Here is a 13,705-nt window from a genome sequence, read left to right as displayed (position 1 = left end):
ATGGTCCAGGAGTAAATCGAGGATAAAGTGGCTTATTCCAAGAAACACGGGTCCTGAATTGGCTTTCTTTGCATTCCATTGTTTTGTCAGCTTATTTGGGAGATTGGAGATGGTGTATTCGCAGTCTGAGTGAAGAAATGGAGAGTTCTGTAAGCGGTGCTTCATCAAGGCTCCACCTAGAAGAAATGAGATCTATTAAAATGGGAAGAGGTTGACCAGTATGTTTCGTTTGAGTTTCTCAAGTTACAGCATTTGGAAAATTTTCTTCTATCACTATCCTGCTGGGTGAGTGTAGCTCTGGCGACAATCAAGAAAATGGAGAAGATGGATGTTCTTTTCCAGCCGAACGGTCTCTTAGATGAGAAGTGCTGCCAATGAATTTTCAATGCCCTCGCTTCTTATCTGGTGAACTTTGAGGGACACGTCAGGAGCTTCGGGGATCTCGAGAGAAATGCACATGTTATTTCAGATCTGGTACGTCCGCCAAAGAGGTGTCTCTGCACGAGACTGACACGAAGATAAATGTAGTTAGCAGTCGCTCTTGGCCAGAGAAACCAAGCAGTCACAGTTAGCATCAATAAATCAATGTTAGATCTTACAAATGAAGGGATCGATGACAACGTGACGGTGAAAGTAGTGACCCTTGCCACCGTAATATAGATGCCGGCAAGCTTCGGTGCAATATGTGTTCCTCGATTGAGCGCTGCAAGCATCGTAACTTAATTGACCCCCTAAAAGACAGTGCTTGGTGTGAATCTCTTGTAATTCGACTCGGGAAACGGAGGGAAGTTTTCGATTTCACGCCAGTCCTGGATAGTCGTTGTGCTGGGAGTGCCACTGATACTATTGACTCTGGCAATGTGGTAGCTGGTGACCCAGCGGCAGTTGAAGCGTCGAGGAAGGAGGAAAGCGAAGACGAAAGCAGAGGAAGTCGTCGAGTCGGCGTAGAACTGCGCGCAGTCACGGGGCCACTCGGTCGCTCTTGCCTGTTCCCTGCTACCGCTCCTGATTTATTTTATTCCATTTCACTTCGACTACATTTTACCACCGCTCTTTGCATCAATCCTTGCTCTTCGCATGCGCTTTTGCATGACCATCCCATGACAAGCTATGACGCTCCATGGTATAGCAACTTCCAACGTCAATATGATGACGTCCAAAGAAACTTGCAGTTCTTCCTTTCCCACACCCCCTTGCACTCCATCCCATCCCTCAATCTGCAACCAAAAAGTGCCGTATCAACGCTAGCGAAATGGAACATTATTCAATGAAACGGTACGATTTGGAATTTTCCAACTATAAAGCATTCCGTGACCACGTTCGGGATCGCATTCTGGATACAAGCTGCTCGTATGCTGTCTACGAGGGGGTACCCATCTTGTGGGGCTTATTCCTCAGGTACGGAAATAGAGCCACCAAAGGCAGCGGTACCAGGTAAGGAAGACGGTAGCCAACAGGCAATATAACGACGCTCATAACCATTCTTTTCCAGGACAAGCTATGACCTAGGAACCAACACCCTCTGGATAAAGGTAAAGCCCAGATACTTTTGCATGATTGCGTATAAGTTTCCCCCTAGATAATGGAATTTCACTGACTCGCATCTGCCTACAGCTGCAGAATTCTAATATCCCTGTCGAAAAGAACCCGAGGCGTCCTACCTGCGATGCAGATTTGCTTGACTGAGAGTCGTGCGGGGTAAATGAAGGCCATGCGATTGCATTTAGCTCGAGGAGGGGAAATTTTGAATGGTTGGGAATTTTGACGTCTCAAGGACCATTTATTTCGACCGGGTTGAGGGATATTTTGCACACAGAGTGGTTGGATTTATAATCAAAAGAAATACCCCAAAGAGTCCGTAATCCTTGGATACGTTTATGGAGGTTTCATCCCGTCTACCTATGTAAACAAGGCCACTGCTGGGTCAAAAAAGCAACAACCTCTTCCAAAAATCAATCAACGGTGATATCCGAGTACCCACTACTCTCATATCCCTCCGTCGCCACAATCTGATAGTTATGCGTCCCCAAATCCATTCCCAGCGCCGCCCACTCATTGAAATGATTCGCAGTTGTAACCGTGCCCCCAACCCTCTTTGTCTGCCGAATGGACCAGTACTGCGTAAACGTAGCCGCCCCTTCAATCGAAGCTTCATTGGTCCGGGTGGCCGTGTAGATATCGTATGTACCCCCATCCGAGACAACGGTGCCTTGGTGTGTACCGGCCGTTCCGGGGTTATAATCGCCGTAGGACTCCACGATGTAGTATTCGATCAACGGGTCGGTGGTCCAGCCGTAGACGGAGAGGTAACCGTTGCCGTCGGGGGTGAAAGTGCCGCTGTATGTGATGTTTCTGTCATTTGTTGACATTAGCGGGACGCGGGAGGAAGAAGTGATGGCACTAGAAGATCGGTTGGCAGTTGACATACCTGGCACTCCCAGGGTTCCACCCCTTCCCACCAACAAAGTTGCTCGCGTCGGACCAGTCGACGGTGTAGGATCCCGCATCACCATTCGTGTAGGTCACATTGCCACTGCCGCCGTCGGTCCAGAAGGAGTAGTAGTAGCCGTTGCTGTAGCCGGTGGAGCTTGTCGTCAATCGCGGAAGGAGTTTACGGGAAAGCCCCGTTGAACGCTCGTCGAGAGAGTCGACGGGAGCGGCCAAGGCTTTGACGGCAGCCAAGCAGGCGAGAAACTTGTAGGAGAGGTGAACCATGATGGGTGGTTTGAATGGTGTTGGTGTTGGCGATGGATGCTTTCGATGATCGAGGACCTGTCCGCTGAGGAGAAGAGTCAAGAGTCATCTTTCTTTTATATCCACTTCCCTATGTAGGGTCCATTTAGCCGCCATGGTGAGTATCCTGGAATAAAATATGAAATGGGATTTGTCCCTCAGAATCTTCACCTTCGAAACGGGTTTAGGCTGAGCGGTCGATCGCCCGTCTCCAGAACATGCCAAAACCGGGACGATCCCCGATCCGCCTAAACTGGGCACTGGAGACCCTGCAGTGGATCAACCCAAGTCAAACATATCGCCCTCTATTAGCCTAATCTGGTCTGCTGATGGTGGCAGCTGCGCGGGGGCTTCTCCGATGGAACATAAAACACCCAAATGGACATAAAATTATCGTGGATCTGGAGTAGCAGAACTCCAGGAAGATGGTTCAACTGATATTGCAAATTATATAAAAGAAATTACTTACTGACCATTTATTCATTCTACCTCTTTCTTATTGACCAGTCGTAATAAATGCACATGCTGGATAAACTCCATGTCCTTCTTTTGGATAGTTACCCGTTTTGCATGAATTGCAGCCAAGTTCGTCACTTTTTCTAATACTAGCACAATAGTTGAGAATAATACAGCAGTGCAAGTCTTATAATGATTCACTATACTTCGAGACCATCCAAATGTGCGCTGACCAGATTTTATCCTATTCATGGCAGCTAGCATCCTGCCTTTTGAGGTAAAACAAAAAAAAACTAAAGAGATATTATTCATCCCGCCGCGGTGGTGCGTTCAACCAAGCAATGACAAAAGAAAATAACTCCATACAAGTCACAGATCGAGAAAATCCCAGAAACATGCGCGGACAGAAGGCGTAGAGCAACTCTCATCTCGACGCAATCATCATACTGGAAAGAGCACACCACCGTGACGGCTCAATAGAAACTCTCAACAGGAATGCAGACACAGAAAAGAAAACCAGACTCCAGAATCTCCATCATAACACCGAAACATAAATCATCTAACATCAAGTCCATAGCTCATAACGTGGACAGATCATAAAGTTGACAGCTCAACAATAGTCCGTCGCATCATAGTCGTGATAAACGTGATCGAGGCTGCAGTCAGAAAATCCGCCAAGATAGAAGGACGTAACTATGATATAACCACCAGTATGAGTCACAGCAGCACGATGCGAAACGAAAGAAGGGAAACTCACGATCAACAGGCAGATTCTTGCCTGGGCTCCGGATAACAATCTGACTCTCCTCCGGTGGAGTCAGACTGGTCTCGCACTTCAGCTGCTCCTTGGCGTACGTGGTCGAGTTTCCTCCCAACCACACGTCGACATGCCAGATGTGGTTCTTCCAGTTCTTGGTGCACGTCTCGCAGTAGTCCTCATTGATCAGGTACTTGCGAAGGTAGGGCGAGTAAACCATCTCGCATTTCTCAAATTCGCCCGGCGCCGTAGCGAAGGTAAGCGGGTTGTCGATGGTGCCGATGCCGCCGGCAGCCACGCCTCGTCCACAGTCTTCGGAGACGTCGGAGCCAGGAGGATCGTTGTCGGGGTAGCCGTAAAAGGTGTAAGACACTTTGTTGACGACATGGCAGGCTCCGTCGTGGGGGATGGTCGGGTTACCACCCTGGTCGTTCCCTTGATCGGGGGAAGTGCCACCTCCATGGTGGCTCTTGTTAGTGTCCCCTTTGTGAAGTCGAGGAGGAAGTAAGACAGCAAGGCAAATAGCGACAGTGAGGATGATGATGAAGATGATGATACCCGGAATGAGGATCGTAAGTAGACGCCTGCGTCTGGAGTGCTCAACCTTAGGTGGCTGCCCCTCGACAGTGGGAGAATACCATGTTCGAGCCATAGTGGACATGGCTAAGAGTGGGATGGTTCAAATGAATGAATGTAGTAAAGAGTGTGAAACTGTTTGGAAAGAGCGACTGCCCAGATGGATGCTTCCTCAGATGTGGGAGTTGGTAGATTAGGGAACGTCAAGAACGAGAAGTTTGTAGAAGAGAAGGAGATGGGAAAAGAATCGGGGGAAGGGGCGGGTTTAAATAGGTTGGATTTTGGGTTTGAGCGAGCGAGTTATGTACTCATTATATCCTCATTCCCACGTCCTTGTTAGGTCATCAGGTATCATGGTTCCGACATACGTAAGAGGGACAGGAGTAGTAAATATATGACTCCTGCATAGTATGCAAATGACCGAAGATTCAAAGCCAAAAGGTACATGATGCTATGATGACACCCATCGTCAAACAACCCTACTGCTACCAAAGACAATAAATCCGACGCAAGAATGAATCAACAAATCCAAGTATCCGCCCCCGAAACACCGTCCTCCCGTATCCAAGTCCAACCTGACGCTCGCATCTGATGATTGCGTACCACACAGCAAGTACGAGCAACGCAAGGTCGAAGTGTATTTCCAGAGCCATCACTCCGCTGCTCGTCGTTCCTTCTCTTCGGGAGGAACATACACGCCACGGATAGTCGGAGAATGGTATCCGGCCCGTTCTTTGATTCTGGCCTCGTCACGGAGATTCTCTAGCTGACGGCGCGCATAGGCCAGCATGATCGGCAGATCGGAGTTGATGGGATGATGGACGAAGATCAAGACGCCCCAGGACTGCTCGCTGAACGCAGGGCAGTATCGATACAACGCGTACATCGAGTGGTCGAGATCGTCGATGGCGCGTTGGAAGTGCTCTGAGGTGCCCCGGTAGCCTTGGTCCATGCACGGGAAGTAGAACCAGGTGGTCTCGATCTGCCAGTGTCGGACCTCGCTTTCCGGATTCGACGTGTCTGGTCTAATTTGTTCCGACATGAGAGCTGTGAGGGAGGAAATGTTTGGAGAGTGGTGGGAAGATGGAGCGTCCTGGATGAGTGGACGATTCTGGGAGACTGTAATAGTGAGGAGCCGTCATGGCGCCATCTGGGCGTTGGGAGTTTGTCACAAGCGCAAGCTAGGACATTCATTGATTCAGGGTGGTGAAGGGAAAGTGCTTTAACTGCTTGTGCATTGATTGCTCTTTGATTTCAAATAATCGCCTCAGGGAGGGGGGTTCAGCGAATATATGGCCATCCAAAGATTGGTAGACATGTGCGCTAGCATTAACGGACATACTCTAGATGAATCTATCATGGATGAATATCATGGGAAGAGGAGTACGTGAAGAGTATGCACCTAAGAATCTGAAACATGGCTTCTCAGTGAATAGGTAGTATCCATGTTCTGCGTAGACACCATTTATGCCCACTATATAACAAATCTTACTGTGTGAAAGTGCTGTCAGTCACAATGCGAAAGACATACTGGAGTGCTAAACAATTTACTTGGATAAAACACATTTCATTTATCATAAAGAGCATGAATATAAGCGAACTCTATATATGTAGTATATGGAAGAGAATACGTCTGGGTGTATACTGATAACCAACATATCACAGAGGTTAATATATTCATGACTCTAACATGTATCTCCATAGGTAGCCGCCTTTCTTAGCTGAAAAGGGAATGGACCTGAAGATCATTGAACACCAAGGGTCTTTAGAAGCCCACCATGTGGCATGTACAAAGCTTGATACTCTCTTGGCAGAGGGACTGCAGGACTGCAGGGACAGGAAAATCTTGGTGACATCCTCCAAAGTCTAACAACCTTTTCTTTTCCTTTTTCCAGAAAAACAACAGCACGGTGTATCTGGTCTTGGACACTGCAACGCATCAGTGTCCGTAGGCCGGAACTTTCCTGGGAAAGAAAGCAGAAAGAATACCTCAATATTAACTAGAAGCCAGTCTCTGGTGCCTATTTTTCGGTACGCTAGTGTCCAGCTGTAGCCTGAAAATCGAACCGAGCGGGAATATGATCTCCAACGTCCTCGTGAAGTAGATTCAATATGAAATCAAGACCCGAAGAAATGCACGTTGTAGGAAAGCAAAAGGAGGGAGGGACCCTCAGCTCGGGCGATGTGGAGCGGAAACCTCAAGCCGCGGCCACTAAGCCGGTTCAGGTTAGGACACCGCAAATCTCCCACCGGCCGAATTTCGATCATTCTCCGTTCTCCATTCCCTCTCCATTCTCTCTCCATTTGCCCTGTGGGACCTGTCTGTTTCTGTTTCAAACCCAACAAAACCTCTCACTACTGCAAATCCTCAAGAACTTAATACAAGGGGAGAAAGGATGGAACAAGTCACCAACGACCACGGGACGGACTACGGAGAGGCCACCAGATGCGGGGGGTGGATCCGATCCTTCCTCCCCCCCGACCCATCCCACCTCCAAAGTCAAAACAACATGGCCCAAACTAAGATTAAGCGCCAGCACCGGTCTGGATTATTAAATAATAATGAATCGATCAGCAGAATGATGTCTAATTAATGATGATTCTCCGTTCTGCGCCCGGACTCGGCCCTCCCCAGGATTGCCCAGTGGAGTAAATGTGCCGACGCGCGTCCACTTAGCCAAACCATGTGGCCGCACTGGATCACCTCATCCATCAGCACGAAGGCGTCAGCACCTAAGCTTCAATGCAACCCAGTCAACTGAGTCAGGCCGCCTGATGTATCGTCGGAAGCCAAGCCCGTGCGTCGGCTCTCGCCTATGATAACAAATTCGGACTGCCAAATCAGCGCTTTCCCTCGCACTTCGGGTTGGCATCGCGCATCATATGGAGATCGTGGGCTGATATATAACGGGCGGGTGCAGTATTTATCGAGGCAAATGGCGCACTCACAGGGCGCTCAGCACGCAATTGACGCTAGTTGTTGTTCACCACCCACTCGCCCTCATCGCCTAGCAAAGGATTATTGGAAGTCATGGGCGCCTACAGCAGACGGGGGGTTTTTATACCCTGGGGTGGGAGCCTGCCTCCGATGTGAATGCTCTGGTTCTCTTGCAGTCTCTCCTGTGTTGTCGGTCCACAAATAATACAACGACCGCCCCATCATGGCAATCTGGACCATTCCCGAGCTCAATACTAAGCTCGGAACATGGCGTGCATACCACTTGGCCGCTATTGTCTTGTAGGTGATGCGGGTCTCCTCTGCTACATCCTGGCTAACACGGGGCTGCATTCAGCATCTCCTCCTTCCTCTCTGGATATGACTCGGGCATCGCCGGCGGCATCCTCACCTATAAGCCTTTCGAGAAAGATTTTCGCTATACCAGCGCCCATGAATCCAAAGTCTCTTCCTTGACAGTCGGTCTCGAACAGCTGGGGTCGTTTGTTGCAGCTCTTTTTGCTTACTGGCTCACCGATAAATATGGACGCAAGTATGTTATCATTGGCTCGACTGGTGTGTTTTGCGTGGGAGTGATCATCGAAGTGATCAACACCCACTCCCTCGCCGCGTGGTATGTCGGTCGAATCATCGCCGGTATTGGTATGGGCGGCCAAAGTGTTGTTGTGCCTATGTACTCCGCGGAAATGACGCCAAAGGAGATTCGTGGGCGATGCGGTTCCTTTTATCAATGGCTGTATACTTGGGGTGTCCTCGTGGCTTATTGGGTGGATTATGTAAGTGTCCTTCGGCTCAGAACCCTGCATCCCAGACTGATGCCTGATCAAATAGGGAGTCTCTGAGAGTTCGTCCATCTCGAAAACATCGCGAGAGTGGCAAATTCCTGTCGGTCTTCAGCTCATATCGGGAGGTATCATGTTCTTTGGCACTTTCACCCTCCCCGAATCCGTTCGTTGGCTACTCAGCCAAAACAGAACCGACGAGGCCTGGAACTCCCTGAAATGGATTCGTGGCGACGAAGGTGAAAAAACGATCGAGGAATTCCGTGAAACAGAGCTCGGTCTCAAGGCCGAAACTGCGGCCAAAGAGAATTTCTCTTATCGCGAACTGCTGGAGCCGGCGAATCGCCTTCGGTTCTTCGTTGGACCATTGCTCTTCGTCTTCCAGAATGCGACAGGCAGCAGTGCCCTTGCTGTCTTCGCACCAGAGTACTTCAAACTCCTCGTCGGCAGCGGGGGCAACCGTGATCTTCTACTTACCGGACTTTTTGGCGCGGTGAAGGTCGTTGCTTGCACTTTCTTCATCCTGTTCCTTGCGGAGAGTTTTGGGCGTCGAGCGCTGTTGACAGGAGGGTCGGCTCTCATGGCCGCCTGTATGCTGATTACAGCTTTGATTGTCAAACTGATACCGACCCAGTCGAGCTCATCTGTCACCTCGGCCGGCCGAGCCACCGTCGCCATGCTTTACCTGGACATTATGGTATGTCTGACTTACTTCCCATGCCGAAGGTCCCTATCTAATGCTGATGCGGCGCAGATTTACAACTGCTCATGGGGCCCTGTCCCTTGGGCGTACGTTCCTGAGATCTTTCCTACGCGCATCCGAGGTCTAGGGCTCGCAGTCAGTATGCTGGCTCACTGGGCGACTTCGTTCTGCTTCTCCTTCGCCAGTCCATATATGATTGACAACATCGGTGCCAACACCTTTTTCATCTTCATGGCCTTCGACATTGTCGCTGCTTTCTTTTGTTTCTACTTTGTCCGCGAAACGCGCGGACAGAACCTGGAAATCGCTGCGGGGACAGAATGGGAAGCAACCGAAAAGAATGCAGAAGCGCTGGGTGAGAAGGGTGAGCTGGACCCCACCGATCCTTCTGAAGCTGGCAAGCAGCTGGAGGTGGTCGCGGTTCATGACAATTTTGGAACGAATTTCAAACGTCGACACTAGGTACCTATGTGGCGAAGGGTACTGTGGATGACTACCAAAGCGGATGCACGGTAGAATATGCGGAATGACAATGATGAATTGGGTCTGGGATTCCCGAGTCCTTCAAGGACTTTCTAATAGTATATACCTCGCTCTGGCTACGACTCCTCAAGGTTCATGGATATGGATTGGGGTGTCTAGTTATATTTCTCTGATAATGATAATTCTCCTATCGCTTGCATGCTACGTCACACGTGTAGACAGACACCCAAACACTTTGTCATAGACTGACGAAGATACAAAAGTCCTCTGAAAGCCTGTCACTTTTCTTGCTGAATGTTTGAGATTATAAGCAAAAGGGAATAAATACAGCATATGAACACGGCATGGAAGAATGACTTGGGAAGGCACCATGAGACGATAAACACCCCCTTCCCCCCTCCCGCCCTTTCCATTTCTTCCTCCCACCTCCTCCATTCTCCTTCTTCATCTACCATTCGCATGGAAAAGGAAGCCAAATCCCCCTCGCCCCAAGTGGGATTACTTGTCGTTTTTTCCGGACGAAGCTTACCTGAAACCGAGGACCAGGTTAATGAGAGAATTAGAAAAGAAGGGCCTCCGATAACACGTGCGGCCATACGGGGGAGTGTCCAGCATGTGGAAAAGCTGGTATGTGGAGGCCAAAAAAAAAAAAAAAAAAGTGCTGGGATAGTTAAGACAATGAATGGCATGACAAAGATTCAGGCACGAAAGATAAAACCCTTGGCGGTTTTTTTCGGGGGGGTATTTACCGGGGCGGATCATACATGCCAAGAGAAGCTTGGCATTGATAGTGTACATTAGAAGCGGTGACTCTATGCTTTAGATGGCCCAGAATTGCAGATTCCTTAGAGACTATAAATGCCAGAAATGATGCTCTAGAAGGTAGGTTTGAGTGAAACGCTTCTTCACAAGCCTTCAGACTCGGACTAAATGTACATTGTGGGTTATGAAAAATACAAAACCAAATCCTTGATCATGTCGCGAATGATCTATCTCTGGATAGTTTGGTATAGAGGGATTATTCATGGGGGGTTTTGACTATCGATTAATTCCATGCACGAGAGTCACAAAATCGCCGTGCGTGAAACCATTAATTGCTGATCAGGGAAGGACCGTAGCCCGCCCCGAGGTGGTGGTACGGGTAGACGCAGTCCCAGTAGTCCTCGTGGTTGGAGACACCGGTGCGGGTCCAGTTGGCGAGTTGGGGATATCTAAACACCAGTTAGACTTCTAGCAGGGTGAAGTGGGAGGTTGGGTTGGGTAATGGCTCACGCGCAGATCTTCCGGTTGTTGAGGAGGGTGGTTGGCTCTTCGGCATCGTCGAAGCTGGTCGTGACCATGTATCCGGGTGCGTAGTCGACTTCGACCCAGTCGATCAGGGCAAAGAAGGAGTCGTGCACGAGGTCATCGACCACATTCGCGGGGGTGAAGTTGAACCAAGCACCGGCTTGGTAGGGACCGGCGAGATACCAGAGGGCGTCCATGCATGATGGGGTGCCGCTGCAGTGTCTATTATCTGGTTAAGGGTTTCCTTCGGGTAGTTAGAATGTGATTGACTTACTCCAGGCCAGGGATCAGGTAGAGCTGGTAGTGGTCGTCGATGGAGATGTTCTTCTGCAGGGCAGCATACTCGGCATGGTCATGGTAGTATACACTGGACGCGGGCGAGACCACGGAGTCGGACATGCCGTGCCAATGGATGAACTTTCCGCCACGGCTGAAGAAGGGCTCCAGGTCAAAATCGTCCGCGTTGACATTTGCAGGGTCAAGGGCGTCGGCCTTGGCAATGAGCTCGGAGGTCAGGTCCTGCGATGTGAAGTTCTTGAAGCCCAGAACGTTCTCGATGTACCAGGCTCCACGGGCGCTATCGCTGAAGGTGGTGTTCCAGGTGAACTCGGTGCCGAACCACTCTCCGGGGTAGATGAGATCTTGGTTGAAGGTGGTCCAGTCGTTGTAGATCTTGTGTAGTGTGTCCAGCTGCGGCGGGGTCAAACAATCAGTTGTTCGGTTGCTGCTGCAGGCCAGTGTGGCCGGGTTGAAGAAACAGCCAACAGGGTCCGAGATGATCCTGTCCAAGAGACCATCTTGGGCATCGCACTGGAGGAGCACCTCCGCACCGATGACCTCATACATCGAAGTCGGGATGTTAGCAGCCGCGTCACCGATGATAGACTGCTTGTAGCTGTAGAACGCCTGGTGCGTGGCCCACCACGTCGGGGCACCTGCCATCGCACCATCGTAATCCTCAGGGTAGGTCTGGATGGACTTCATGACCTGTCGACCTCCCTCGGCGCATCCTGTGATGTAGCTGTGCTTAGGCTCAATGCCAAACCATCCGTTGACAATGGCCTTGGCAGTGAGGGTGGACATGTGCAATGCCCGGTGGCTCCAGTCGATCAAACCATTTGCGGTCTCCCAGCCAGAAACGTAGTCGGGCTCGTCATGACCCGAATTGGAGGCGAAGGTTACAAATTTGTAATACAGCCCAGCACTGGCCACACCCCACGACAGACCAACGTCCGGAGCAGCCATCCTAGAAGCGTTTAGCGACATGTCTCCCAGCATTCAGAGAGAAATCATACATGATACTGCCGTTGAAGCTTTCCGGAACAAGGGCCCCCAAGCCCCAGTTCGCCCCCTCTGCATTCACTCCGTTGACGCGGAAAGCACACACGTTAGGAATGTCATTGGTGAAGGTCGAGGCGCCAACATAGTCCGTGAACGCGTCGCGGGTCTCATTGCTATCGAGATAGAAAGCGTAGGGAACGCTCAAGTTGGCGCCGCCGAGCCCCGAGAGCCCGTTCACAAATACTTGGATATCCCTGACGGTGCAGTTGGGGGCATTGGTCGCGTTGTACACAGTCGCGTTATTGGTAGGACAAGGCGTGCCTGCATTGCAATGGGCTTGCGCACTAACGAAGGGAAGAAGAAATGCCAATGAGGCAAGACCAAGTGTAAGTCCCATTTTCACGATCCCAAACCGGATGGGCCAAAAGTGGGAGAATCGGTGAAATTGTCTGTCTGCTCTATACCGAAAGCCGGGGAAGACAGCAGGCGTTTTATAGAGGCCCTCGAATGTGCCAATGCCATCATCGGTGTCATTGCCGCACATTACCAGACGGGCTTACCGGCGGGAGCACGGAAATTAGACTGGATACTGCCATACTCATCGTACTTCTCCGACCTCCGGGGGGGGGGGAAGAGGTATGAGGAATCCTGCAGGAGCTGCTGTGGATGACGCAGTCTTTGGGACGGACGGAGGGCATTTGGCCCCACACTTCGTCAGGGCGATTCCCGAAGAGGACTAATTCCCGCACGCGAGATCTACGAGATCTCCGACGGTGGTGCGTGTCAACTCAACTCATGACTGTCGAGTAGATACGTCGGGGATGGCAGATGCTCCTCATCCCTGATAAGCAGGGGGTTCACACCTGTAATTGTATAGATTGATTAGCGTCCGGAGTTATTGTCTGTGGGTCGTTCCACTCCTCACACCGATACAGGTCCTTCCTGCCTCCCTCGTGCCACACAAAGTTCCCGTGGAGATCGAGACTCGAAAGGTTGACCCAAAAAGCTTTTCTTCCGAACGTTGATCGAGGTGGGTCAGCTTAGTCTGCCAGTGCCAGCCGGTGAGGTCGTGTTTGAACCGTGTATCAGATCGGTAGATAGCTTCCTAGATAAGCAGGCATCCACTTCAACCTAGAAGCCTCGCGGTGGGTTAGTGAGGCGGGAAAGGACGAAGCAGTGAAGTCATGAGCTTTGCGACACGCACCGGATTCGTGTTGACTGAGTGGAATACATTCTGATAGATGCAAAGTAGAGAAAAGAAAGAGATAACTTGAGAAACAACAAGACTCCAGGGTCTGTGTACGTACAGCAGGTTGATTCCAACCGAGAGGGAGGGATAAAACCAGAGGAGCAACTTGAACACTCCCAGTTGGCAGAAAAGAGAAACACCGCGCGGATGGATTACATAACCAGGACCCAAACTTATAGTTGGTTAGTTAACTAATGCTTAATCTACTTCCCGCGTGGATATCCCGCTTGCACGCAATTCAATTGCCATTACAAGATCCTGCCAAGTTACCCTCCCCCTTCGACCTCAGCAACGAACACAGCATGACAAGCTAAACCCTGATCCTGTATCGATTCTGCCTGCTGCAATCGGGCATACATAATGGGGAGAATCTGCAGAACATGGGATCTTGACACCAATGCAGGATGATATTGCAATGCAAGAAACCAACCAATCATTCATT

The 13,705-nt window shown here is 50.3% G+C and overlaps 6 protein-coding genes across 6 annotated transcripts; 1 reads left to right on the top strand and 5 right to left on the bottom strand.

The window, feature by feature from the left end:
* Positions 1 to 731: 731 nt before the first annotated feature.
* BO70DRAFT_352156 (uncharacterized protein) lies at positions 732 to 1,482 on the bottom strand (the record flags this gene model as incomplete). The annotated part of the gene is made up of 3 exons (XM_025541781.1): positions 732 to 1,005; positions 1,039 to 1,217; positions 1,432 to 1,482. 3 exons carry the CDS (start codon positions 1,480 to 1,482, stop codon positions 732 to 734), a joined length of 504 nt encoding a protein of 167 aa, XP_025400394.1.
* Positions 1,483 to 1,952: 470 nt separating this feature from the next.
* BO70DRAFT_290282 (glycoside hydrolase family 11 protein) lies at positions 1,953 to 2,715 on the bottom strand (the record flags this gene model as incomplete). The annotated part of the gene is made up of 2 exons (XM_025539340.1): positions 1,953 to 2,352; positions 2,429 to 2,715. The coding sequence occupies 2 exons, from the start codon at positions 2,713 to 2,715 to the stop codon at positions 1,953 to 1,955; spliced, it is 687 nt and encodes a 228-aa protein (XP_025400393.1).
* A 1,084-nt stretch (positions 2,716 to 3,799) lies between these two features.
* Positions 3,800 to 4,337, bottom strand: BO70DRAFT_257224 (uncharacterized protein; the record flags this gene model as incomplete). Its single annotated transcript, XM_025538863.1, has 2 exons — positions 3,800 to 3,882; positions 3,947 to 4,337. Coding segments are annotated over 2 exons (474 nt in total), but the record flags the coding sequence as incomplete, so codon positions are not given.
* Positions 4,338 to 5,174: 837 nt separating this feature from the next.
* On the bottom strand, positions 5,175 to 5,564 carry BO70DRAFT_395721 (uncharacterized protein; the record flags this gene model as incomplete). The annotated part of the gene is made up of 1 exon (XM_025546558.1): positions 5,175 to 5,564. The coding sequence occupies one exon, from the start codon at positions 5,562 to 5,564 to the stop codon at positions 5,175 to 5,177; it is 390 nt and encodes a 129-aa protein (XP_025400391.1).
* Positions 5,565 to 7,381: 1,817 nt separating this feature from the next.
* On the top strand, positions 7,382 to 9,645 carry BO70DRAFT_232839 (sugar porter family MFS transporter). The gene is made up of 4 exons (XM_025538800.1): positions 7,382 to 7,760; positions 7,816 to 8,254; positions 8,310 to 8,957; positions 9,015 to 9,645. The coding sequence occupies exons 1-4, from the start codon at positions 7,684 to 7,686 to the stop codon at positions 9,423 to 9,425; spliced, it is 1,575 nt and encodes a 524-aa protein (XP_025400390.1). The 5' UTR covers positions 7,382 to 7,683; the 3' UTR covers positions 9,426 to 9,645.
* Positions 9,646 to 10,530: 885 nt separating this feature from the next.
* BO70DRAFT_386761 (tannase-domain-containing protein) lies at positions 10,531 to 12,411 on the bottom strand (the record flags this gene model as incomplete). The annotated part of the gene is made up of 4 exons (XM_025545847.1): positions 10,531 to 10,657; positions 10,719 to 10,955; positions 11,008 to 11,979; positions 12,029 to 12,411. The coding sequence occupies 4 exons, from the start codon at positions 12,409 to 12,411 to the stop codon at positions 10,537 to 10,539; spliced, it is 1,713 nt and encodes a 570-aa protein (XP_025400389.1). The 3' UTR covers positions 10,531 to 10,536.
* Between the last annotated feature and the right edge of the window lie 1,294 nt (positions 12,412 to 13,705).

This window comes from Aspergillus heteromorphus (genome assembly GCF_003184545.1).
Source record: "Aspergillus heteromorphus CBS 117.55 chromosome Unknown BO70scaffold_9, whole genome shotgun sequence".
Classification (NCBI taxonomy): domain Eukaryota; kingdom Fungi; phylum Ascomycota; class Eurotiomycetes; order Eurotiales; family Aspergillaceae; genus Aspergillus; species Aspergillus heteromorphus.
The sequence above is the reverse complement of the archived record's forward strand: the minus strand, read 5'-3'. Positions and strand labels throughout refer to the sequence as shown.